General features: G+C 44.6%; 1 protein-coding gene across 2 annotated transcripts; it reads left to right on the top strand.

Annotated features, from left to right (window-relative positions):
• The first annotated feature begins 1,794 nt into the window (after positions 1 to 1,794).
• TMX3 (thioredoxin related transmembrane protein 3) lies at positions 1,795 to 24,529 on the top strand. 2 transcript variants are annotated; one of them, XM_064150297.1, is made up of 16 exons: positions 1,795 to 1,851; positions 2,103 to 2,157; positions 7,583 to 7,622; positions 9,391 to 9,514; positions 10,186 to 10,231; positions 11,294 to 11,374; positions 12,556 to 12,655; positions 13,425 to 13,502; positions 14,879 to 14,945; positions 16,177 to 16,275; positions 17,386 to 17,443; positions 18,313 to 18,366; positions 18,678 to 18,734; positions 19,753 to 19,882; positions 20,532 to 20,600; positions 21,879 to 24,529. In XM_064150297.1, exons 1-16 carry the CDS (start codon positions 1,812 to 1,814, stop codon positions 22,143 to 22,145), a joined length of 1,365 nt encoding a protein of 454 aa, XP_064006367.1. In that variant the 5' UTR covers positions 1,795 to 1,811; the 3' UTR covers positions 22,146 to 24,529. The 2 variants fall into 2 exon arrangements, with proteins under 2 accessions (XP_064006367.1, XP_064006368.1); XM_064150298.1 differs by lacking the exons at positions 20,532 to 20,600; positions 21,879 to 24,529 and adding an exon at positions 19,941 to 20,074 and having other exon boundaries at positions 19,753 to 19,843.
• Positions 24,530 to 24,575: the final 46 nt, after the last annotated feature.

Genomic DNA, 24,575 nt, shown 5'->3' with positions numbered 1-24,575 from the left:
AGTCCGAATCTCTCCTCTGCCACACATTATTCCTTGTTCTCTCCTTACATGATATTGTCAATAGTCCCTCCCCAACCTTCCTTTAGACCTCCTTCAGATACTGGAAGGCTGCTACAAGGCCTCTTCAATGCCTTCTCTTCTCTGCACAGCCCCAACTCTCTCAGCCTGTGCTCACAGCAGAGCTGCTGCAGCCCTCTCAACATCTTGGTGCCCTCCTCTGCACTGGCTCCAACACTTCCATGTGCTGCTTGTGCTGGGGGCTCCAGAACTGCCCCCAGGTCTGCAGGTGGGGTGTGAGGAGAGCAGAGCCAAGGGGCAGAGTCCCCTCCCTTGCCCTGTGCCCACACTGCTCTTGCTGCACCCAGCACAGGGTTGTGTCTGGGCTGCACTCCCACTGCAGGCTCCCGTGGAGCTTTGCATCAGCCCAGACCCCCAGGGCCTGTTCCTCAGGGCTGCTCTCAGCCATTCTGCTCCTGGCATGGAGCTGTGCTTGGGACTGCCCCCAGGCAGGTGCAGGATCTTCCACTTGGCCCTGTTGAATGCCATGAGGGTGGCCTGGGCACACCTCTGCAGCCTGCCCAGCTCCCTCTGGATGGATCCCTGCCCTCTACCAAGTCTCCTGTGCCACACAGCTTTTTGCCACCTGCACACTTGCTTCAGTGCACTCAATTCCTCTGTCCATGTCCCTGTCAAAGATGTTACACAGCGCTGGTGCCAGCACTGGTCCCTGAAGGATGCCACTTGGCACTGGTGGACAGCTCTGCGTGTGTCCATCCAGCCCATTCCTCACCCAGCAGTGCTCCAGCCCACCCAAACCCATGTTCTCCCACACAAGTGACCAGGATGCCATGTGGGACAGAGGTAAAGGCTTTGCTCAGAGCCACCCAAACCCATGTTCTCCCACACAAGTGACCAGGATGCCATGTGGGACAGAGGAAAAGGCTTTGCTCAGGGCCACCCAAACCCATGTTCTCCCACACAAGTGACCAGGATGCCATGTGGGACAGAGGTAAAGGCTTTGCTCAGAGCCACCCAAACCCATGTTCTCCCACACAAGTGACCAGGATGCCATGTGGGACAGAGGAAAAGGCTTTGCTCAGGGCCACCCAAACCCATGTTCTCCCACACAAGTGACCAGGATGCCATGTGGGACAGAGGAAAAGGCTTTGCTCAGGGCCACCCAAACCCATGTTCTCCCACACAAGTGACCAGGATGCCATGTGGGACAGAGGAAAAGGCTTTGCTCAGGGCCACCCAAACCCATGTTCTCCCACACAAGTGACCAGGATGCCATGTGGGACAGAGGAAAAGGCTTTACTCAGGGCCACCCAAACCCATGTTCTCCCACACAAGTGACCAGGGTGCCATGTGGGACAGAGGAAAAGGCTTTGCTCAGGGCCAGGAAGATATTCACGAAGCCCTACCCTGCAAAGCCACCACATCTGTCAGGCAGCTGGCAGCAGCGTCTTGTACAGCTCCTTCTATCGAAACTCATCCCCCAGAAGCCAGAACGTGGATTTGACTGAAGGGCTTAGTCTGGCCAGCCCCGGCTCTGTAACCCGCCGGGGGTCTGGCAAGTGCCACTACCGAGCCAGGGTGTCACAACCGCCCCCTGCTCCAAGGGCTCATTTCAGGGGCGCTGAGCCGCGGGCCTCGGCGCGGGTACGGCGCAGTGCAGCCGCCTCAAGCACAAGCAGCGGCGGCTCCCCGCACCCCTGCACCCCTCCCCTCCGCTGCCGCCTGCGCACTGGGGCCAGGCCGCGCCGCGCTGCGCCGCTTCCCCTTCCGGCCGTGCCGGGGCTCCTGTCAACATGGCAGCGGCGGGCGTGCGGTGGCTGCTCGGGGTGGCAGGTCCCTGCGGGGCTGGCAGCTGTGGGCTGGCGGGGCTGAGCAGGAGCGATCGCGGGGCTGCAGCGGCGGGAGAGCAGCCGGGAAGCGCTGCGCGGGCGGGGCCGATGCGGGGCAGGGAGGGAGCCGGAGGCTGCGGGGGAGATGGGTGAGGGGAAGGGGCGCGCAGGCCGCGGGGGCTGTCCGCTGCCGTGGGTGAGCACCCCTGGGGCGGGTCGGAGGTCGCTCACGGTCCGCTTTTCCTTACCTCGCAGTGGTGGCACATGCGGTGGCATCAGGTGCGGGATTTGTGGTGGATCTGGATGAGTCGTAAGTATCGAGGGGGTTTTGCTTTATTGATGTGCCTTTGGCGGGGTTTGGGGGGCAGGGGGGTGTGTGTGCGGTGTGTGTGTAAGCCCGGACCGACAGCTTTGTGCAGCATGTGCTGCTCAGGAGAGCTGCGCTGGAGAAGTTTGTCTTAATGGCAGGAAGGTTGTGGCCTGTACTAAGTAGGTGCAGTTAATGAAGCCGAGGAGATTATTATTGCCATATTATTAGTAATATTTTATTTTCTTCAGTCATTTAATTGTGGTCACCGTAGCGAAAATGTGCTCAGGCTTCTTTGCTCTTTCTTGTTTTGCTAAGCCTGCTTCTGGGTTGATGCCTGCCCCCCCAAAAAGCCTGGTTGCATTTAACCGACTGCTTCATGAGGGTTTGCTGCGCAGCTGCCACAAGGCACTGGGGAGGGTAAATGCATTCATGCATGGCCAGAATCAGGCCTGCCTGACTAGTTCCTGACTGCTGGAATTGCCTGTTACAGTCCAGTGTGAAAATCTGCTTTTACAACAGGCTTAGCCCTCAGACAGATGTTGAAATGGGGTAGGCCTGCCCTTAACTTGGCTGTGTGGTGTCATTGCTCACGTACTGCCTTGCTGGACCAGTTTGGCCGTCAAGTACTTGCTGTTCCCAATTGAAAAACAGCTTGCTAGAAATGAAATAAATGTTTGTTTGATTTTTGTTTTCAGCTCGGCAGGTTGATCAAACATACTGCAAAGCTGCAGGGTTATTGGATGAGGGCTTGAGTGATCTGGTCTAGTGGGAGCTGTCCCTGCCTATGACAGGGGGATGGAACTGGATGATCTTTGAGGTCACTTCCAACCTAAATCATTCTATGATAGGACTTTAAAGAGAAGGTATAGAAAAATACTACTAGGAGGAGAAGGTGGCTTTAGGTGCTTGCTGTATGCTGAATTTAAGACAGCCAAAAGTGATGTTTTTCAGATGGTTCAGTTCATTAATCATTGTACCATGGAGCTAAACAGTCAAGAAACCACTCACTTTTTTTACCCCATTGCTTACTCACCTGGAACAGGGCTGAATGAGGTGCAGTGGAATTATAAGGGGGAGACTGGGGATGTCTGGAAGGGGTACAGAAGAGAAACATCAGCATCTCATTGCTGTCCACAGCTATCTGAAGGGCGGTCGTAGCCAGCTGGGGTTGGGCTCTTCTGCCAGGCAAGCAGCAACAGAAGGGGACACAGTCTCAAGTTGTGCCGGGGGAGGTGTAGACTGGATGTTAGGAGGAAGTTGTTGGCAGAGAGAGTGATTGGCATTGGAATGGGCTGCCCAGGGAGGTGGTGGAGTCGCTGACCCTGGAGGTGTTCAGTCTGGATGAAGCACTTAGTGCCGTGGTCTGGTTGATTGTCTAGGGCTGGGTGCTAGGTTGGCCTGGATGATCTTGGAGAGCTCTCTTCCAACCTGGTTGATTCTATGATTCTATCTCTGGCTGCTGTGTAAAGTGTTGTGAAAAAGTAACAAGCACAGAAACTGCCTGAACTTGTTTTTTCAAACCATGTTTTTGGAAGCATGCCTCATGCTTTCAAGGCCTGAAGATAGAGAGGCTAAGTGAATAAAATGGATGCACCCAGTGGGAGACAGGTGGAAAAGGACTTAGAGAGGAATAGAAACAGTAGCTAAGTTGTTTTAAGGCGCTTGGAATTGTGCCCTTAGTTGTCTTAATCTTCATTCTGGTTTCCTTTAAGAGTTAATGACTGTGGGGTACATGGATTAAGTGGATGTTGAGGCAGCATTTGATCATGTAGTGCCAAATGTTGAAAAGTTGTGTATTGAAAGCAAATAATTCTGATTCAAGGATTTGTGGCACCTCTCATCTTTCCAACATGTGATTGTTCCTGTGTCAGCTGACAGAGGGAGAGGATTGCAAAGGACGCTGGAATTTTATGCTTGGAAATGTATTACAGGGCCTAGAAACAGCACCTTCAGGAAATACTTAAATACCCAAACTAGAGCGAGTTAAGTTTTTCTTTTTGGTCACAGTTCAGATTCTGGTTTCTGTGGAAATTGATTACATAGTTGCTCTTGAATTTGAGGTACAGCTTGAAATGTATCATTGTAAAAGCTGCAGTGCTTTTTACAGCATTTCAGGCCAGAGTTATTAGCTCCCACTGGAATGTTCAGCCTCCAGGTGTTTCTTTTCCTCTTCTTTTTGCTGTCTGCTGGGTTTCTCAGTGCTTTAATGCTCTGTGCAGTCTCTCCTAAAGTCATACTGTGGCAGGGGAAGGAGGATGTTTTGTGGTGCGCTCTTCTTTTGCGCACCAGAGATGATTTACTCTTAAACTGTAGCATGGACCAGGATCTGCTGATTCAGTAGCTGCTCTCTGCCTCTTGCATCATAACCAATTATGTGAACCTTTAATTGGAAGTTAGCTGGAGCTTCTTTAGAGCTCTCAAGAGATGCTAGACTGTCACTAGTTCTGCCATTAGGTCTCTAGCACTTAGGATGGTGAAGTAAATTTAGCAGTGTGGTAGAGTAAGAAATGTTGTGACTTTAAAGTGCTCCTTTCCTGGAGCAGTTCCGTGTTAGTTGTTGCAAATGCCTTTCCTGGTTTACAAGCATTCCAGTCTTGGTATGCTTGGATTACAAACCCTAATGGAATATTTTTTGTGTGTTTTGTTGTGTTTTCTGACTTTCTTAGTATTTTCCTTGTTAGTTTTATTCTTTTTTGTTTGCTTTGTGTTGGCAAATAAAGAAACCTAATTGGCACAACTCTGAAATGATGGTACTGAAATGACTGATAGTACTGAAATGGTTGTACTGAAATGTTTGTACTGAAATGGTTGTACTGAAATGATTGTACTGAAATGATTGATTGTACAGAAATGGTTGTACTGAAGTGAATGTACTGAAGTGATTGATTGTCCTGAAATGACTGATTCTACTGAAATGTTTGTACTGAAATGATTGATTGTACTGAAATGTTTGTAATGAAATGATTGTATTGAAATGTTTGTACTGAAATGATTGATTGTACTGAAATGATTGTACTGAAATGTTTGTATTGAAATGATTGTACTGAAATGATTGTACTGAAATGATTGATTGTACTGAAATGTTTGTACTGAAATGTTTGTACTGAAATGATTGTACTGAAATGATTGATTGTACTGAAATGATTGTACTGAAATGGTTGTACTGAAATGTTTGTACTGAAATGATTGATTGTACTGAAATGGTTGTACTGAAATGATTGATTGTACTGAAAAGATTGTACTGAAATGTTTATACTGAAATGTTTGTACTGAAATGATTGATTCTACTGAAATGATTGTACTGATATGTTTGTACTGAAATGATTGATTCTACTGAAATGATTGACTCTACTGAAATGTTTGTGCTGAAATGGTTGTACTGAAATTATCGATTGTACTGAAATGGTTGTACTGAAATGATTGGTTGTACTGAAATGATTGATTGTACTGAAAAGATTTTATTGAAATGTTTATACTGAAATGATTGTACTGAAATGTTTGTACTGAAATGATTGTACTGAAATGGTTGTACTGAAATTATCGATTGTACTGAAATGTTTGTACTGAAATGATTGATTCTACTGAAATGATTGATTGTACTGAAATGGTTGTACTGAAATGATTGATTCTACTGAAATGATTGACTCTACTGAAATGGTTGTACTGAAATTATTGATTGTACTGAAATGATTGATTGTACTGAAATGACGGTACTGAAATGTTTGTACTGAAATGATTGATTGTACTGAAATGATTGTACTGAAATGATAGTGCTGAAATGATTGATTGTACTGAAATGAATGTACTGAGATGGTTGTACTGAAATTATTGTACTGAAATGTCTGATTGTACTGAAATGTTTGTACTGAAATGGTTGTCCTGAAATGTTTGTACTGACATGATTGATTGTACTGAAATGATTGTAGTGAAATGTTTGTGCTGAAATGTTTGTACTGAAATGATAGTACTGAAATGATTGAGTGTACTGAAAAGATTGTACTGAAATGTTTATACTGAAATGTTTGTACTGAAATGATTGATTCTACTGAAATGATTGTACTGATATGTTTGTACTGAAATGATTGATTCTACTGAAATGATTGATTCTACTGAAATGTTTGTACTGAAATGATTGATTGTACTGAAATGTTTGTACTGAAATGTTTGTACTGAAATGGTTGTACTGAAATGATTCATTGTACTGAAATGGTTGTACTGAAATGATTCATTGTACTGAAATGTTTGATTGTACAGAAATGGTTGTACTGAAATGTTTGTACTGAAATGATTGACTGTACTGAACTGTTTGTACTGAAATGTTTGTACTGAAATGATTGATTGTACTGAAATGATTGTACTGAAATGATAGTGCTGAAATGATTGATTGTACTGAAATGAATGTACTGAGATGGTTGTATTGAAATTATTGTACTGAAATGTCTGATTGTACTGAAATGTTTGTACTGAAATGGTTGTCCTGAAATGTTTGTACTGACATGATTGATTGTACTGAAATGATTGTAGTGAAATGTTTGTGCTGAAATGTTTGTACTGAAATGATAGTACTGAAATGATTGAGTGTACTGAAAAGATTGTACTGAAATGTTTATACTGAAATGTTTGTACTGAAATGATTGATTCTACTGAAATGATTGTACTGATATGTTTGTACTGAAATGATTGATTCTACTGAAATGATTGATTCTACTGAAATGTTTGTACTGAAATGATTGATTGTACTGAAATGTTTGTACTGAAATGGTTGTACTGAAATGGTTGTACTGAAATGATTCATTGTACTGAAATGTTTGTACTGAAATGATTGATTGTACTGAAATGTTTGTACTGAAATGATTGATTGTACTGAACTGTTTGTACTGAAATGATTGATTCTACTGAAATGTTTGTACTGAAATGATTGATTGTACTGAAAAGATTGATTCTACTGAAATGATTGGACTGAAATGATTGATTGTACTGAAATGTTTGATTGTATTGAAATGTTTGTACTGAAATGGTTGTCCTGAAATGTGTGTACTGGCATGATTGATTGTACTGAAATGATTGTAGTGAAATGTTTGTGCTGAAATGTATGTACTGAAATGATTGTACTGAAATGATTGATTGTACTGAAATGTTTGTACTGAAATGTTTGATTGTACTGAAATGATTGATTGTACTGAAATGATTGTACTGAAATGATTCATTGTACTGAAATGATAATATTGAACTGATAGTACTGAACTGATACTACTGAAATCAAGCATTTCCTTCGTGTCCTACTACTAAAGGAGCAAACCATTTCCTATATCTGTAGCTTTTCACCAACTTAAGTGCAGACTTTGCTTGTTTCACACATGCACTTCATGTGTTTGTTTCCAGATGCATTACATTGGTTTAATTTCTGTTTTTTCCTCCCTTCCAGGTTTAAAGAAAACCGTAAAGATGATATTTGGCTCGTAGATGTGAGTATGTTAGAAAAATGGAATGACCTGGTAGTGGAAATCCAAACACAAAGTGTTAGCAGGGCTCCGTTCTGCGATAAGGCTGCCTCATCATTTGGAAATGTATTTGTACATGGTGCAGAAAATGTCATTGACACTAATTTCTCTGACAGGATGGATAAGTCTGTATTGTTCAGGATGAACCAGGAATTAGACTGACTATTCCATTCAGACAGGCTTCATCCTATCTTTTACATTCCTAACACAGTCAGGAGGTGATAACCTCTGTTTACAGTTTTTATAGCTCTGTTCTTTAGTTATCACAGCTAATTTGTGTTCCACATGTTTAGCACTGCAACATCAAGTAGGTGAGAGGCTTTTCTGACTTGTAAAGATTCAGTGCTCTTTATTTCAGAGACAAGGAATTACAGGCTCACAGGATGTTAGGGGTTGGAAGGGACCCAAGTAGATCATCGCGTCCAAGCCCCCGTGCCAGAGCAGGACAATCCTAACACAGATCACAGAGGAACATATCCAGACAGGCCTTGAAAGGCTCCAGAGAAGGAGACTTCACAACCTCTCTGGGCAGCCTGTTCCAGTGCTCTGGGACCCTTCCAGGCAAAAAGTTCCCCCTTGTGTTGAGGCAGAACCTCTTTTGCTGCAATTTACACCCATTGCTCCTTGTCCTATCCCAGGGAGCAGTGAGCAGAGCCTGTCGCCCTGCTCCTGGCAGCCTTCAGATACTTACAAACATCAAATCTCCTCTAAGTCTTCTCTTCTGCAAACTAAAAAGCTCCAGGTCCCTCAGCCTGTCCTCATCAGCCATGCCCTCCAGTCCCCTCATCATCCTCATAGCCCTCTGCTGGACCCTCTCCAGCAGATCCCTGTCCCTCTGCAACTGGGAAGCCCAAAACTGAACACAGTATTCAAGATGGGGTCTCACCAGGACAGAGTAGAATTGTTCAAGAGATTGAACATATTTGAGAGTGCCCATCCAAATATGAATTGTAATTCTCAAGTTGTGTAATTCAGATTTAAGATGTTTGAGTGGGGAAAACTATATCTGCTGGTGTAGAATTGGTCAGTAATGTATAGGAAAAGAAAATCTACCTTTGTCAAGTTGTGACCTGAGCTTGTTAGACTAAAAGATTGCTACCTTCCCTGTTGTTTTCACTGAGGTGTTTCAATGAGAAACAGGCAGAAAGCAGAATTGAAGCCTCTGAGATCTGCTTGGCCCTGAGAAAAGAGGATCAATTTTATAGTGTGCTTGTGTAGAAGTAGTTGCTGCAGAACTGAAATCTCATAGGACAGCTAGAGGAAGTGTGCATATTGTCCTTCCCTCCAAAGGTTCCTGGGTGGATTGGTGACATCATCTTTCAGCTCCCAAAGACAGAAAAAAAATATTTCAAAGGTCTTTGGTGGTTGTTTGCTTTTATTATTTTTGTGATGTTTTTTGCTTGTTTGGTTTGTTTGGATTTGGGGGTTTGTTGTTTGGTTTTGGGGGCTTTTTTAACAAGAAATTGTACTCTAGTGCAGAAGTTGAATGAATTCTTTCCAACCTTGCTCTTCCTTCTTGAAAGCAGCACCAAATTACAAAAGCTGTTTGCCACTTCAGCTTTGTAATTTACTTGCAGTTTTATTTGGGACTTAAGGAACACCACAAGTGGGAAATTGGCCTTGTTGACCTGTTTGTGGCTTAGTCATAGAAACAAATTCTTTTAATTATTTCTCTTCCTTAACTTCTCTTGTGTTTTGTTTTGCTTTCCTTCAAATCAAACATACTTCTCAGTTTTATGCACCTTGGTGTGGCCACTGCAAGAAATTGGAGCCTGTGTGGAATGAAGTGGGAATAGAAATGGAACGCATGGGCTCTCCAGTGAAAGTTGGGAAGATGGATGCAACTTCTTTTTCTAGTAAGTGTGATTTGCTTTGGGCTAGTTTTGTGACAGCCTCGTTTTGGAAACTGGTCTGTTTTTTTCTTCTTCATGAAGTCATCTACTGTTCTGTATCATAGCAAGTGCAAGCAAACAGTGATTGTCAGTGGAGAACAATTTCCTGACCTTTATTCTTTTCACAAGTGGTAACATGCTGTAGTATGTGGGGTTTTTTTTTGTCACACTTGTGTCTGGTTGTGTGGAGAATTCTTCCTGACAAATGGAAGGTAAAAGCTTTTCAAAGATGGGCTTTTGATCTGCCTCTTACGAGTGCCATTATCTTTATGTGCTGCATCCCTTGGCAGCATCAATTTTTGGCTCCTTGTATTACTCTTGGACAAGTGCTTGTACTTTTTCTGTTGTTCTTTTCAGGTAGTCAGTTCTTGAGATGTTGCACCAAAACCCTGCTGAAATCAGTGAAGTGATTGATGTTGAGCAAATTTCTCTCTGTAATTCTCTCCTTGAGGAACCAGTGTCAGCTTTCTTCTTTGATTCTGCCTGTCATATGTGTTGACTTTTTCAGAGAAAACCCAACACTTTAAGTAATCAGAGAAGTGATTTGGATAGACTTGAGAGGCTTGTTGCCTGCTTAGCAATATTCTCTTAGTTTTAGCAGGCTTGCTTCACTTTGGCATTAACATTTCTTTCAGGTATTGCATCTGAATTTGGAGTGCGAGGCTATCCAACAATTAAGCTGTAAGTTGATGTTGCCCATTGAATTTTTAGCAGTTACCTATCCTGCCACTGATTTCATGACAGTAAAGAGAGAGTGATCTACTAGAGAGAGTGCAAGAGGGCTACAAGAATGATGAAGGGACTTGAACATCTCTCCTGTGAAGAAAGGCTTAGAGAGACCTGGGGCTGCTTAGTCTGGAGAAAAGAAGGCTGAGAGGGGCCCTGTTGAGACCACACCTGCAATTCTGTGTCCAGTTTAGACTCCCCAGTTCAAGAGAGACAGGGATCTGCTGGAGAGAGTCCAAGAGTTATGAGAATGATGAAGGGACTTGAACAGCTCTGCTGTGAAGACTGAGAGCCCTGGGGCTGTTCAGTCTGGAGAAGAGAAGGCTGAGAGGGGATCTGATCAATGTCTGAATATCTGAGGGGTGGGTGTCAAGATGAAGGTGCCAGGCTCTGTGTGGTGGTGCCCAGTGATAGGAACAGGAATAATAGGGACAAACTGGAACACAGGAGGTTCCATATCAACAAAGGAGATGCTTCTTTCCTGGGAGGGTTCTGGAGCCCTGGAACAAGTTGTGGAGTCTCCCTCTCTGGAGACTTTCCAAACTCACCTGGATGTGTTCCTGTGAGGCCTGCCCTTGGTGATCCTGCACTGACAGGGGGGTTGTACTAGACTATCTCTGTGGGTCCACTGCAACCCCTAACACTCAGTGGTTCTTTGATCCCTAAGCAATATAAATGCTAAATGTTTGGGGTTTGATTTGGGTGTAGGGGATGTTTTTGGGGGGGGATGGTCGTAAGTAAACATTCCAAATCATCTCTGTGTTTACAAAACAGAGAACTAGAGAAAAAATAATGAGAGAAGAATGTTAATTATTTTTACAAGTCATGAAGTCAGCTATTGTGTAAATAGATTTTCACTTGGAAACGGCAGTGTGTTGCATTATTGACTTCTGTTTTGCTGACCACTGCTATTATAAGAGTATTAAAAAAATTACCTTGCTTGTCATGTGCTAAAAGGTAACTTCAAAACATCTGAAGGCTGATTTCAATCCTGCTCTTCTATTTTCTCTTCCCTAGTTTAAAAGGTGACTTGGCATACAACTATAGAGGACCTAGAACCAAAGATGATATCATTGAATTTGCTAATAGAGTGGCAGGGTGAGTATACTCTGCTGTGAGACTGGTTCTGATGGCTTGGAACTTCTGTTAGGACTTTGAAGTGGGCTGAAAATTCAACCTGTTTTAAAGATGTAGATGCCACAGTGCTGTAAGTGTTAAAAGCTGACTTGAACCTTGCCTATGGGGACAGGCTGAGGGAGCTGGGATTGTTCAGTGTGGAGAGCAAAAGGCTCTGGGAAGGCCTTAGAGCAGCCTTCCAATACCTGATGGGGGCTACAAGAGAGCTGTGAAGGGACTTTTTGCAAGGGCTTGTAAGGATATGATGAGAGGGAATGGATTGAAGCTTAAGGAAAGCATATTGAGACTGGAGATTAGGTAGAAAATCACAGTGAGGGTGGGGAGACACTGGAACAGGTTTCCAGGGAGGTTGTAGATGCCAGGCTGGATAAGGCCTTGAGCAGCCTGGGCTAGTGGCACGTGTCCCTGCCCATGGCAGGGGGATTTGAGCTAGATGATCTCAAGGTCTCTTCCAACCCAAACCATTCTATGAATCTGAACCTTTGACTTATTGATGAGCTTTGAGCAGCCTGATGTAGCGAATGGCATCCTGCTTGTCACAAGATAGCTGGACTAGATGATCATAGAATCATAGAGTCAGCCAGGTTGGCAGAGAGCTCCAAGCTCAGCCAGCCCAACCTAGCACCCAGCCCTGCCCAACCAACCAGACCATGGCACTCAGTGCCCCAGCCAGGCTTGGCTGCAACACCTCCAGCCACGGCCACTCCACCACCTCCCTGGGCAGCCCATTCCAATGCCAATCACTCTCTCTGCCAGGAACTGCCTCCTCACATCCAGCCTAGACCTTTCCCGACCAGTCCCTTCCAACTCCATTCAGTCTGTGGTTCTGTGGCCAGTAAAGGCCATGCATGTTTGCTTCACAGCAGCATTTTGCACTAAAATATTCTATTCAAATGTAAATGTGCTGTTTGAGGAACAGAGATTTATTTTGGAGTGGCTTTGTAGGGGTTTTGTGTTTAGTTGCAACTGAAATAATAGAATGAAAAGCTAAATACATCTGCACTGGAGAACTCAGTTTGAAAACAAACCAAAGAAACCCTCACAAAAGCTGCATAGCTTTGGCTTGGGGATTTGTATTTGCTTAGGTTTAGCAGCTTGCAGAAAGTGAGATGATTATTTCTCCTTTTCTTCCCTCCTCCTAGACCTCTTATCAGGCCACTTCCTAGCCAGCATATGTTTGAGCATGTGCAGAAGAGACATCGTGTACTGTTTGTGTATGTTGGTGGTGAATCTCCTTTAAAGGTTGGAAGCTCCTTTAAATACAGTTATTTCTTTTACCTATTCACACAATCAGTTTAAAGCATTGTGATGGTTTGGGTGTTACCCACCCCCTCCCACTTTGGAAATCACCCAGACTAGACTCAGCAGCTCTGGAAATTGAATGAAGCTTAATATTCACAGCTTGGCACAAGATAACAAGCAGATAGTTACAGTATATACAGTTACATACAGACATATGCAAGTTGAAAGGTAATACAGAAACACAACAGCCCTCCCAGAAACCTGAGTCTCCAGGAGTGGCTCCCAACCACCCTTCCACCTTCTCCCACTCCTCTACCTTACCTCAGATCTTGCCTAATATTTAAGGTAGTTTTGAGGGTCGTTCAGGGGGCTTAGGAAGCAGATGGATTAGTCACACAGATGGCAGGTTAGGTTAGAGAGAGAAGTTCAGCCCAAAGCCCAGACAGCAACTCTGTTGTCTGTGTTTGTGTTCTTGTTCCTATACATCTCAGCAAGCCTATGAGTGCAGTAGCCATCACCACTGTTCTTTTCACAGCCTGTAATCTAATTCTTCTCACCAAAACATTCCAGCTAGCTTCAAACTAGCACAAACACCTTCCAAAAGGCTCAAGTCCATGCTTGGAAGTAAATCCTCATCTCCTTAAATGTTTCTTGAAGTGCTTTTACAATCTGGTGTCACTTTGGAAGATTAAGCTGCATCACAGTGCTTTACATTTGAAACAGAGGGAAAGCTCAGGAATGAAAAATAACCTTGTTTGTATTTTTGCAGGAAAAATACATTGATGTTGCTTCAGAACTAATAGTTTATACATACTTTTTTTCTGCCTCAGAAAATGTGCTGCCTAAGGTAAGCTGCCTCACTTCCTACTGTTTCCACAGCAAGGTTCTGGTTCTGTCACATGTAGTTGTACTGCTTTGGTGGCTTTGATAAATTGCAGACAAGTTTGAGACTAGCTGCACTGAAACATTTGATTTTTGGGTATGTGTGGGAAGAATACAAACTAAGCTTTAGTTTGTCATTGCTTTCCATTGTCCAAATTGCTTGTTAGGTTCTATAAATGAAGTTTAGCAGAAGGTAATGCAGAACTCCATGTGGACTGTAGAAGCTGCTTGACTTCTAGCCAGTCTAAAAGCTCTTGTTGCTCCTGACAGCCCTTTCATTAACTAGTTGGGGGGTCTGTGTTGTGAAGTACCACTGGTACCCTGATCATCAGAGAAGTTATTTTCACCTCATGCAGTACAGCTGATGAAAGCCTTGGTCTGCCCAGGGATCAAATGATCCAGTTCAGTGGCTGCAGAATCCCTGTGTGGCTCTTTGGCAACAGGGAAATTATTTACAGTTAGTAGTCACAAGGGTGGAAAAAATGGCTACTGCTGTTACTAGTCTAAGAGTTATTCCTGACATGAGGAAAATCAAGTGGCTTTTTAATTTTCCATGTATTGTTGTCTCCAAGTGGGACAGATGAAAGTCTACTCCATGCCTGATAATGCATGACTTGGACTGAGAACTAGCATAAGTTATTTTTTAGGCACCTGCATTTTCCCATCTCAATTTGCTTCATTACAAGTAATGCATTGTTGGATTTCCAGAAGCCTTGTGTCAAATTGAGTATTGCCTTTTGCACTCGAGCCCCAGCTGAGCAAAGGTACTGTTCAGTGGTGCAGTGGAAGGAGGCTGGACCCCTTTAAGAGTCTTTGATCACAGTCATGTAAGCAGCAAGCTGGTTTTCACGCCAACTAGAGCTTCCCACTAATCACTTCTAGAATCCTGGAATCAGTCAGGGTTGGAAGGGACCACAGGGATCAACCAGTTTCAACCTCCCTGCCATGGACAGGGACACCCTACCTTAGAGCAGGCTGTTCACAGCCTCATCCAGCCTGGCCTGAAACACCTCCAGGGATGAGGCCTCAACCACCTCCCTGGGCAACCCATTCCAGGTTCTTGCCACTCTTATGCTGAACAACTTCGTCCTCACATCCAGTCTGAATCTCCCCACTTCCAGCTTTGTTCCATTCCCCCCAGTCCTGTCACTCCCTAACAGCCTAAAAAGTCCCTCCCCAGCTTTTTTGCAGGCCCCCTTCAGATACTGGAAGACCACAATAAAAACAGAAAATAACCAGGAAAAATGTACTTGAATGAATGACATTTCCACATTTGAATGTTGCTGGTGTCTTTCAAAGTCTTTTCATCTTCCCTGGACTAACTGAAAACACCTCTTTCAGTATGTGACTTTGCCTGAATTGCCTGCTGTTGTGGTCTTCAAAGATGGAACTTACTTTGTTTATGATGGTAAGTAAAAGTGGATATTGGCCATATCATGGAATCAGCCAGGCTGGAAGAGACCTCCAAGATCATCCAGTCCAACCTAGCACCCAGCCCTAACCAATCAACTGGACCCTGGCACTAAGTGCCTAACAACCAGCCTATACCTCTCTTGGCACAACTTGAGACTGTCTCCCCGTGTTCTGTTGCTGGTTGCCTGGCAGCAGAGCCCAACCCTACCTGGCTTCTGCACTGCCACTGTGCACTGCAGCCCTCCTCTGGACCTGCTCCAGCAGGTCCTTGTCTCTTATGTTGGAGGTTTTGTAGCTGTGTGCAGTACTCCAGGTAGGTCTCACCAGAGCAGAGCAGACTCACAGAGTCAAGCAGGTTGGAAGAGAGCTCCAAGCTCATCCAGTCCAATCTAGCCCCCAGCCCTGTCCACTCAACTAGACCATGGCACTAAGTGCCTCACCCAGGCTTTTCCTGAACGCTTACAGACACGGTGACTCTGTGGTGCCACAGCAAAATACTCCAGGTGGGCCCTCAAGGATACTCTTTGAGATGTTATGGAAGGGCTGTGCTTGCCTTCCTCTTCGCTCTATTGCCTTGCAACCAGTCACCCACCAAAGAAAAGTTCACTCAATGACCTCCTTGATCTGCATTTGATTTAGTTTTTTCTTTTTAAATGGCCTGGAGAAGGAAACTTTGTCAAAGAGAAACAATTTTAAGTTGCTTTTTTGTGATGTGACCTGTCTGCTTTTTCCACCCCTGTCAAAACCACACAAGCCTTGTTTCAATCCAGGCTTCTAATTCACTTTGTACAAATCTTACTCTCTTAAAATGTATTAGAAGGGTTTTTGTAAATCAATCAGTGAAGAGGCCCTGCAAGAGACTGGATATTGTTTTATGTGCAGCTTACCATTGGGCAGGAAAGTGCTGTCAGTCACAGTTCCCTTCACATGTCACAGTTCCCTTCACATGTCACAGTTCCCTTCTGGGAGAGGATTGTTTGTCCTTGGTTTGGGTGAAACTAATCAGCCAATCAGCACTGCATGCTGTGCTCTAATACACTTTTTGTTCAACAGCTGCAAATTGCTTTAGCAGTTTTAAGAGTGAAACTTCTGGAAAGGTGAGAGACCTTGTCTGAAAACAGTAGAGGGTTAAAAATACGCTTCTCTAGGGCTGAAATAAATGTTATTGCCCACTTCACAACAACAACAGAATAACACATTCTTCTTTCTTTCTTTTTTGTTGTCAGAGTATGAAGATGGTGATTTGTCATCCTGGATAAACAGAGAAAGATTTCAAGGTTATCTTAATGTAGATGGCTTTACACTTTATGAACTTGGAGATACAGGTGAGCTGCTGCTGCCACTAAAGTCTTTGCCATCTCTTCTACATAACAGTAGGAAAAATTGAGGAGCACTAAGAAGTAACTTTTCAAACCCCCAAAATTATTTATAGTGAAGATGGACAGTGCCAGTCTGTGTTTGGTGTTGGTGAGACCTGCTCTGTTGACCAGAAGCCTCATCCAAAGCCTACCCTAGTCCTTTCCTCAACAGAAAAAATGAGTGTGTCTAACCCTGTAGTAGTCACACAAAAAATTCAGTAGGCCTTTTGATTTGAGAGCAGTTTAGGATATGCATAAACTACCTATCAACTCTTGGAGTACCTGCAGGGAACTGAGAAGTCTTAAGTATGGATGGGTTGAGGTAACTTTAAAGTAGATCTGGTCTGTAGTTTTTATCATGGAATCACAGAATGGTTTAGGTTGGAAGGGACCTCAAAGCTCATCCAGTTCCAAGCCCCAGCCATAGGCAGGGCCACCTCCCACTAGAACAGGTTGCTCAAGGCCTCGTCCAACCTGGCCTTGAACACCTCCATGGATGGAGCATCCACAAGCTCCCTGGGCAACCTGCACCAGTGTCTCACCGCCCTCACTGTAAAGAACCCTTTCCTGACATCTAGTTTGAATCTCCCCTCTGCCAGTTTAAACCCATTCTCCCTTATCCTGTCATTACAAGACCCTGTCAATAGTCCCTCCCCAGTCTTCCTGTAGGTCCCCTTCAGATACTGGAAGGCCACACCAAGGTCTTCTGGAAGCCTTCTCCTCTCCAGGCTGCAGAGCCCCAACTCTCTCAAGTCTGTCCTCAGAGCAGAGCTGTTGCAGCCCTCTCTGCATCTTGGTGGCCTCCTCTACATTGGCTCCAACACTTCCTTGTCCTTCTTGTGTTGGGGGTTCCAGAACTGCACACAGGACTCCAGGCAGAATCTGAGGAGGGCAGAGCCAAGGAGCAGAATCTCCTCCCTTGCTCTGTTGCCCACACTGCTCTTGCTGCAGCCCAGCACAGGGTTGTGTCTGGGCTGCACTCCCACTGCAGGCTCATCGTCTAAGTAGGAATACTTTCCAACTGGGTATGCATGTTTCCTTTTTAAATGGTTTCAAGTATTTTATTCCTTATTTTAGGAAAACTTGTGGCTATTGCAGTCATTGATGATAAAAACTCTTCAGTGGAACACACCAGGTACAGAACTGTGTGTTGGTGACAGTGTGGGAGAAGTTTGCTGATATGATGTAGAGAGCTTGGGGAAGTTTGTTAGATATGAAGAAATGCCAGGGTAAATGAATGAACTTGTGGATGTTCCCTGGCTTATGACTTGTGGATGTTCCCTGACTCAGGACTTGTGGATGTTCCCTGATTTATGACTTGTGGATGTTCCCTGGCTTACAACTTCAGCCTGTGACTCTGTTATAGCACACTGCAAGCTGAAGGAGGTGATGGGAGCTCCTGTGTTGCTCCTCTGTCCTTTGGTAGTGAGGTCACAGGAACAAGCAATGATCACTTAGCTTTCTAAAGCCTCTGGGTCACCTTTAAAGCACAAACAGGAGCAAAGGACTTCTGATGACTTTGAGACGAGCTCAGGCAGCTTGAAGAGGTGACTGTTCCTCAGCTCAGTTGCATTAGAAACAACTTGAGTGATGCCTTACATATTCACTGTCTATGGAACTTATATTAAGGAGGGGCATTTCAGTCGGACTGTAGTTTGCTGAAGAGACTGAGAGGAAGAAGACCTTCTTCTGTCCCTTTCTGACTGCACACTTGGACTAAGAAAGGATTTTAAGTGCAGTGTATGCTGTTTTCCCAGACTGCTTTGGATTTTCTTCAGCCACAGTGCTGCCTCTTGAGGAGTCAGTGGACGGAGCGAAGCAGCCTGAGTGTCTGAGACTCTAGGAGTCAGCCTTTCAACCCTTAGACACCAAGCAAGGTGTTTTTTGGTCCATCTTGCTGAGGAGTTACTGTGTGCTGCTTACTGTAGGAATGTCAGGGTTTATTCTTTGTGTTTTGAGAGAGAATATAGCAGTTTTTCAGCGTTAACTTTCTTTTCCCTCCAGACTAAAATCTATCATTCAGGAAGTTGCCAGAGATTATCGGGATAGTTTTCACAGGTAGGCACAACATGGTACCATGATCAATAACATTCTGCATTATCCTGCCTAAACCAGCAGGAATTGGTTTGTTTTCTGCATGACAAATGCTACAGGGCCTGTTTTAGTATTCATATGCTGAAATTTAACAAGACTATTCCATTAACTGAATGTGTTCTGAACTGCTGACTGTCTTGTACACTGTCTGGTTTCTGATTGCATTACTTAGTATCTAGTTAGTCATAGGAAAAATAGTTAAGAAAGAACTTTCACTGAAAATCCCTGTTCAGTTTTCTTGTCCACCATTCTGTTATTCACTGCTTCTCTTGCAGGGATTTCCAATTTGGCCACATGGATGGAAATGACTACATTAATAGTTTGCTAATGGAGTGAGTAAATCCTTGGTTGAATGTTCTTTCTGCTCTGTCTAGGCTGGATGTTAGGAGGAAGTTCTTGCCAGAGAGTGATTGGCATTGGAATGGGCTGCCCAGGGAGGTGGTGGAGTCATCATCCCTGGAGGTGTATATGAAAAATTGCTGTTGAGGTACTCACAGAGTTGGAATTATTTTCTGGTCAGAGTCTACATTTCCAGCAGAAGGGGAAAGCAGCAAAATAATGCTCAGTGTTCTAAGTAGTTGCTCTCTGTGTGGCCGCTTGCCTAGTAGGAGTAAAATCCCATCGTCGATGCTTCAGGTTGTCCATTAGATGGCAGCAAGAGCAAGTAGGAAAAGCCACCTGAATCCGGTGAAGCCTCTCGCTGAATACTGGATGCAACTGGCATCAGATGCTGTTTCTTCATAAAGGACAAAACACTGTGTGATTCATGGGCATAGAAGCAGTAATTGCTGATAGAAGCACGCTTGTGAACTTGGCTCTAAATTCATTAACAGACATTACAGTGTTTCTCTCTCTGCAAGCCAAAGTACTCTCATGCTGAAGAACTTCTTCCTCAGATCCACTGTGACCCTGCTCTCCCTCAGCTTCAAACCATTCCCCTTGCCCTGTCTTTAGACACCCTTATGAAAAAAGTCCTCTTCAGCCTTCCTGCAGGTTCCCTTCAGGTACTGGGAGGTAGCTTTACAGTCTCCCTGGAGTCTTGTCTCCTTCAGGCTGAGCAGCCCCAGCTCCCTCAGCCTATCCTCATAGAAGTGCTCCAGCCCTTGGCTCATCCTCGTGGTACCTGTGGGGGTGTGAAATGCAGTAAGCTTTGATCGCGTTGCCTGCACGAATGTGAAGGGACAAAATACTGCTGAGAAGCTTTTTTGTACCATTCTCTTCCCCCTTCCCCTCTTGCCTTTAAGGGAACACACACAGAGAGAAGCTTACTGAGTGCCCTCCTAAATGCTGTAGGAATTCTTTGCTTTGCAGGCTCTTCAAACCTGTAACCCATCTGCTTTCCATTGCCAGCGAGCTGACCATCCCTACTATCGTCGTCTTGAATACCTCCAACCAGCAGTATTTTCTGCCAGACAGACACATTGAGAAGACAGAGGACATGGTTAAGTTCATTAACAATATCTTGGATGGTACTGCTGAAGTAAGTCTTTGTTGTGGCTTGAGATATATTGGTTGGTGTTTGGTTTTTCCCCCCTTAGCTGCGGTGGCTCCGATTGTTACGCCGTGTGATTTATCTTCCTGTCCTGGCTGTCTTCCCGTGCTGGGTGCTGGCAGTGAATACGTGGTGAGGAGTGCTTGGGGTGTGCCATCCTTTGCTGTTCTCACTGTGGGAACTCCCAAGAATCTTAGAATGGGTGTGTTATGAGTGATGCAAAATTAATAATCAATATTAATGTTGGTATCCAGGCAAAGGTTGTTAATAACTACAACCAACCTGTTTCTTATCATTCAGTCTCTGCAGAAAGCTTATTTACAAGGTTCAAAGCACACAGCTGGGGTATTTGTACACTTAGAATCATGGAATCAGCCAGGTTGGAAGAGACATCCAAGCTCATCCAGCCCAACCTAGCCCCCAGCCCTCTCCAGTCCACTAGACCATGGCACTAAGTGCCTCATCCAGGCTTTTCTTGAGCAGCTGCAGGGACGGTGAATCCCTAGGCAGCCTCTGTGGTCTGAGAGTAGAGCAGCAACTTAAGGGACTTAAGGGTTGGGAGGTCTGAAGAATGAACTGTTGGGATCATAACTGCAAAGTGTCAGCAGCTTTGACATGGTTCCATTTGACATTGCAGGCACAGGGTGGTGATGGACTTCTGCAACGAATCAAGAGAGTAATCTATGATGCCAAGTCTACTGTAATGGTAAAGTTTATTGCTTATTCAATGAGGTGATGCTCTTGTCAGTCAAGAAGGACTTAGTTGCAGAGGCTTTAGAAATGCTTTGATATAAGCTTGTTGCTATGCTGTGCCTAGTGTATCTATTGTCACTATTTATAACTAGGCTTAAACCAAATGAACTACTTGATTAAAACAGCCAATCATGTCTGCCATAGTTCTAATTGTTCCACCTGCATGAATTTCACATTTTTCACTCCTCTGTTAGTCTACATATTTTAAGGGATAGAATAATGAAAGTCCAACCTCTTTTCCTTGAGCTTTTTACCATCACTTCAGAGGTTCTTTTGTGTTCTGAGCAATGTTTTGGTTTCAGTCTGTTCCAGTCCTCTGTCACCCTCACAGACAAGAAATCTCTGCTCCTGTTGAGATGGAACAGCTTATACCTGCTGTTACTTGTCCTATTGCTGGGCACCACCACAAAGCACCTGGCACCTTCGTGCTGACACCTACCCCTCAGAAATTTGTAGACATTAATAAGATCCCTTCTCAGCCTTCTCTTCTCCAGACTAAACAGCCCCAGGCCTCTCAGTCTTTTTTCCACAGGAGAGTTCTTCAAATCCCTTCATCATCCTCATAGCTCTCCATTGGACTCTCTGTAGTAGATCCCTGTCTCTCTTGAACTGGGGAGCCCAGAAGTGGACACAGTATTGCAGGTGTGGTCTCAACAGGGAAGAGTAGAAGGGGAGGAGAACCTCCTACTTTTCTTGAGGCACCCCAGGTTGCCATTGGCCCTCTTGGCCACAAGGGCATGTCGCTGTCCCATGCATAACTTACTGCCCGCTAGGATTCCAAGATCTTTATCCTTGGAGCTGCTTTCCAGCAGGATGACCTCTGGTTCTTCCTCCTGTGCCATTAAACTACTCTTCAGTGGAAAGCTGTCTAATAACAGAGTTTTTCTACAGGTCTCTTATTGCTCAGACTAAGTTTTGAGACAGAGACACAAATGAGAGATGAAACTGATTGCTTCAAAGTGTCGTTTGAACACACTTGTTCCACAAGCTTCAAACAAAGGAAATGAATAGGATGCACAGTGGGCACGTTGACATTTAACTATTCCACTGCAGGACACACAGTGGGCATGTTGACATTTAACTATTCCAGTGCCACATTGTCCCCTCAGAAATAACTGAGTGGCAATTTGGATGCTTCTGAATGAATGTGCAGGGTAATAAGAGAAGTGCTGTGGTCACTTTATGTATTCACCCCGAGTGGTGTTTTGCTTCACGTTTTGTGTTTCAACAGTCTGTGTTCAAGAGTTCACCACTCCTGGGATGCTTCCTCTTTGGGTTGCCCCTGGGGGTCATCAGCATTATGTGTTATGGGATCTGCACAGCTGATCCTGATGGAGGGCTGGACGAGCACGAGACGGCTAAAAAGGACAGCAGCGATCGGGAGCTCACAGACGAAGGCACCGAGGAGGAGCAAGAGGAAGAAAAGAGTGGAAGAGATACAGAACTTTCAGATGTTGAGCTTCAACAGAAAGACCTCATGGAAAAGAAAAGAGACTAACTTGTTTAGCAAAAGTATTCTCTAGAATTTCCCAAATCACTTATTTATTGAAGGGAGTCATTTGTTGGTCATTGTCATCACGAGAGAGGACCTTTTGGTTTGCGTTAGGGTGGTTTGGGCTTGCCTGTACCTCCAGGCCCCTCAGAAATTGATGGGGGGGGAAAACCCCAACCCATGCAAGTTCTCTTGGTTGTCTTTAATAGATAAACAAAGAGCAAGTGCAACTGAAAGAACTTTGCAGGTAACAATTCTGTAACACTGTTTGGAGAGTTTTGAATTGCTCATTGCCAGCGAGATCAAGGTAGTGCCCCTTGACCTTACTGCATATGATGAACTACTCCTAACACAGCCCAGCTGAACACAGAGTCAGGTGAAATGAAGGCTGAAGAGATAGGAAAAATCTTTCTCAGCCTCATAGCTAAAGACAGTTTAGTTTCCCCAAGAAGTTCCATTCTACCTGTTGTGCATTGGTTTGATGCCAAAGCCAAACAACTCCCCCAGACCTTTCTATTTTCTCAACTTTGGTGTAAATGAATATGAATTGAGGTTGGATGAGGCCCTGAGCAGCCTGTTGCAGTGGGAGGTATCCCTGCCTAGAGCAGAGGGTTGGGACTGGATGATCCTTGAGGTCCCTTCCAACCTAAACCATTCCATGAAGTCTTTTATCAGCTCCTAGGATTAGTGACAGTGGGGAATGTTTGCTTGCTATGAGATGAGGGAGCTGTTTCCTAAATGGAATGTTCATTAGTTCTTTAGCACCTGAAAATGTTGGCAGGCTACTTGATAAACCTCCTGGAACACAGGGGCCTGTTGAATTGTTTTCCCAGTGCCTGAACAACTTGCAGTGCTGTAATGGGTTAGCCTCCTGTTTCCCTCCAACACAGAAGTGAGGCAAAAGTAACACAGCCAAGGAAAAACCCTCTGGGTTGAGATCAAGAGGTAAATACAAAATGAGATCCTGCAGTGCACAATTACCTTAGCCTGTTTCTGTTTGCAGAAAGCAGGAGTCAGCCACCTGCCACCCATCCCCTCCTGACCCCAACCCCAGAAACCCAAAGCAGCACTTGGCACAGGAGGTCTCTCGTGTTGCAGTCTCAACTTCAAGCCCTGGAATACTTTGCTTCAGCCAGCAGCATGGGGTTGGATACCAACAGCAGAGTCGACTTAACCTGTGACTGAGTGAGCTGTAAGTTTTCTGACTCCACAGTAGAACCTGAAAAAGAAAGATGTGAATGGAAGCAGGCTCTGACTGCTCTGTGTAACTGATGAGAAGCTTTCTGAAGGAGGTGAATTTGTTTTACAGCCCTTCACTCAGCTTGTTACAGATCTTCAAGGTAGCTGCTGGTGCAATGTCTGTTGGAGACTGTTACCCACTCTGAAGGAGGGAGTTAGTGGAGCATCATAGGAACATGTAGAGAGATTGGTCAGTAAAAGGCATTTGTGTTACCCTTTTTAGTCATTTGAGTCACTTTTATTGTAATCCCATGGCTGAGAGCAGGACTCCTTTGTGTCCAGGGTTAAAATCTTCAAGGAGAAACAGTGCCAAGGCTCTGAATTGATTTGGACTTGGTGCTGCTAGTTACAATGTAGGACAGTTAAGGCAGTCCTATGTTTTGTGATTTGTCTTTTCCTACCGTTCTAATTTTGGCTCAGGCTAGTGTGAAGTGTCTCTGGAACGAGGTCCTTGTGGTCCCTTCTGACCCTGACTGATTCTATGATTCTAACAAGCAGCTTTTGACTTAAAAACCCCTGAGGTCACTGCAGCACCTCTCTATGGAATAAAAGAAAGGGATTTTGCTGCACTGCTGAGAACTGTTTCCAACTCTGAGCCTTTGTTTTTGTGGTTGTTTTTGGTTCGTGTTTATAAACAGCAGTAGCTAAGCAATCCTCTCTGAGCTATGGACCAGAATCTGCTGCATCCTGTGCAAGAAGCAGATCCCAGTGTGATCTGGTGCAGCTGTAGCACTTCCTAACTGCTAGGTTTAGGAGGAGGGCATGTGTCTCAGTCGTTTCTGAGCTGTGATACCAATCAGGTGTCTGCTTCAGTCTTGAACCTCTGCCACGTGCTGCCACGTTCACCAAATCTTTCTCCCGGCTTCAGGGAGAGAAGGAGTGTCCAGCTCCCAGAGTGGGTGTCAGAAGCAATGTGAAGTGGAAGGGGTTTGCTGTGCTCATGTAGAAAGTTGTGTGAGGGAATCTGGCAGTTTGGTTTTTGATTTCTTCAGTCTCTGAAGTTTTTCTTAGAGCAGCTTCACTGTAATCCCTTTTAAATTCACAGAATCTGTGGGTTGGTTGTTTTTTTTTAAGACAAGTGTGAGCCTTCTGGGTTTTGGGGTTTGGTTTGGGTTTGTTTGTTTGTTTCTGTAATAAAAACATTGAAAAGGGTTTGTTTCCTCTGCTTAATTGACACTGTGTTAAGCTGAGGTGCTA

The sequence above is a fragment of the Pogoniulus pusillus genome, chromosome 10, assembly GCF_015220805.1.
Source record: "Pogoniulus pusillus isolate bPogPus1 chromosome 10, bPogPus1.pri, whole genome shotgun sequence".
Classification (NCBI taxonomy): Eukaryota; Metazoa; Chordata; class Aves; order Piciformes; family Lybiidae; genus Pogoniulus; species Pogoniulus pusillus.
The sequence above is the reverse complement of the archived record's forward strand: the minus strand, read 5'-3'. Positions and strand labels throughout refer to the sequence as shown.

What these genes read in the sequence shown, in the direction of transcription:
- TMX3 (XM_064150297.1), top strand. Translation starts at nt 1,812, where the DNA reads ATGGCAGCGGCGGGCGTGCGGTGGCTGCTCGGGGTGGCAG. An exon ending in GTGGTGGATCTGGATGAGTC is followed by an intron (nt 2,158 to 7,582) that starts GTAAGTATCGAG and finishes CCTCCCTTCCAG; the next exon opens with GTTTAAAGAAAACCGTAAAG. An exon ending in TTTGCTAATAGAGTGGCAGG is followed by an intron (nt 11,375 to 12,555) that starts GTGAGTATACTC and finishes CCCTCCTCCTAG; the next exon opens with ACCTCTTATCAGGCCACTTC.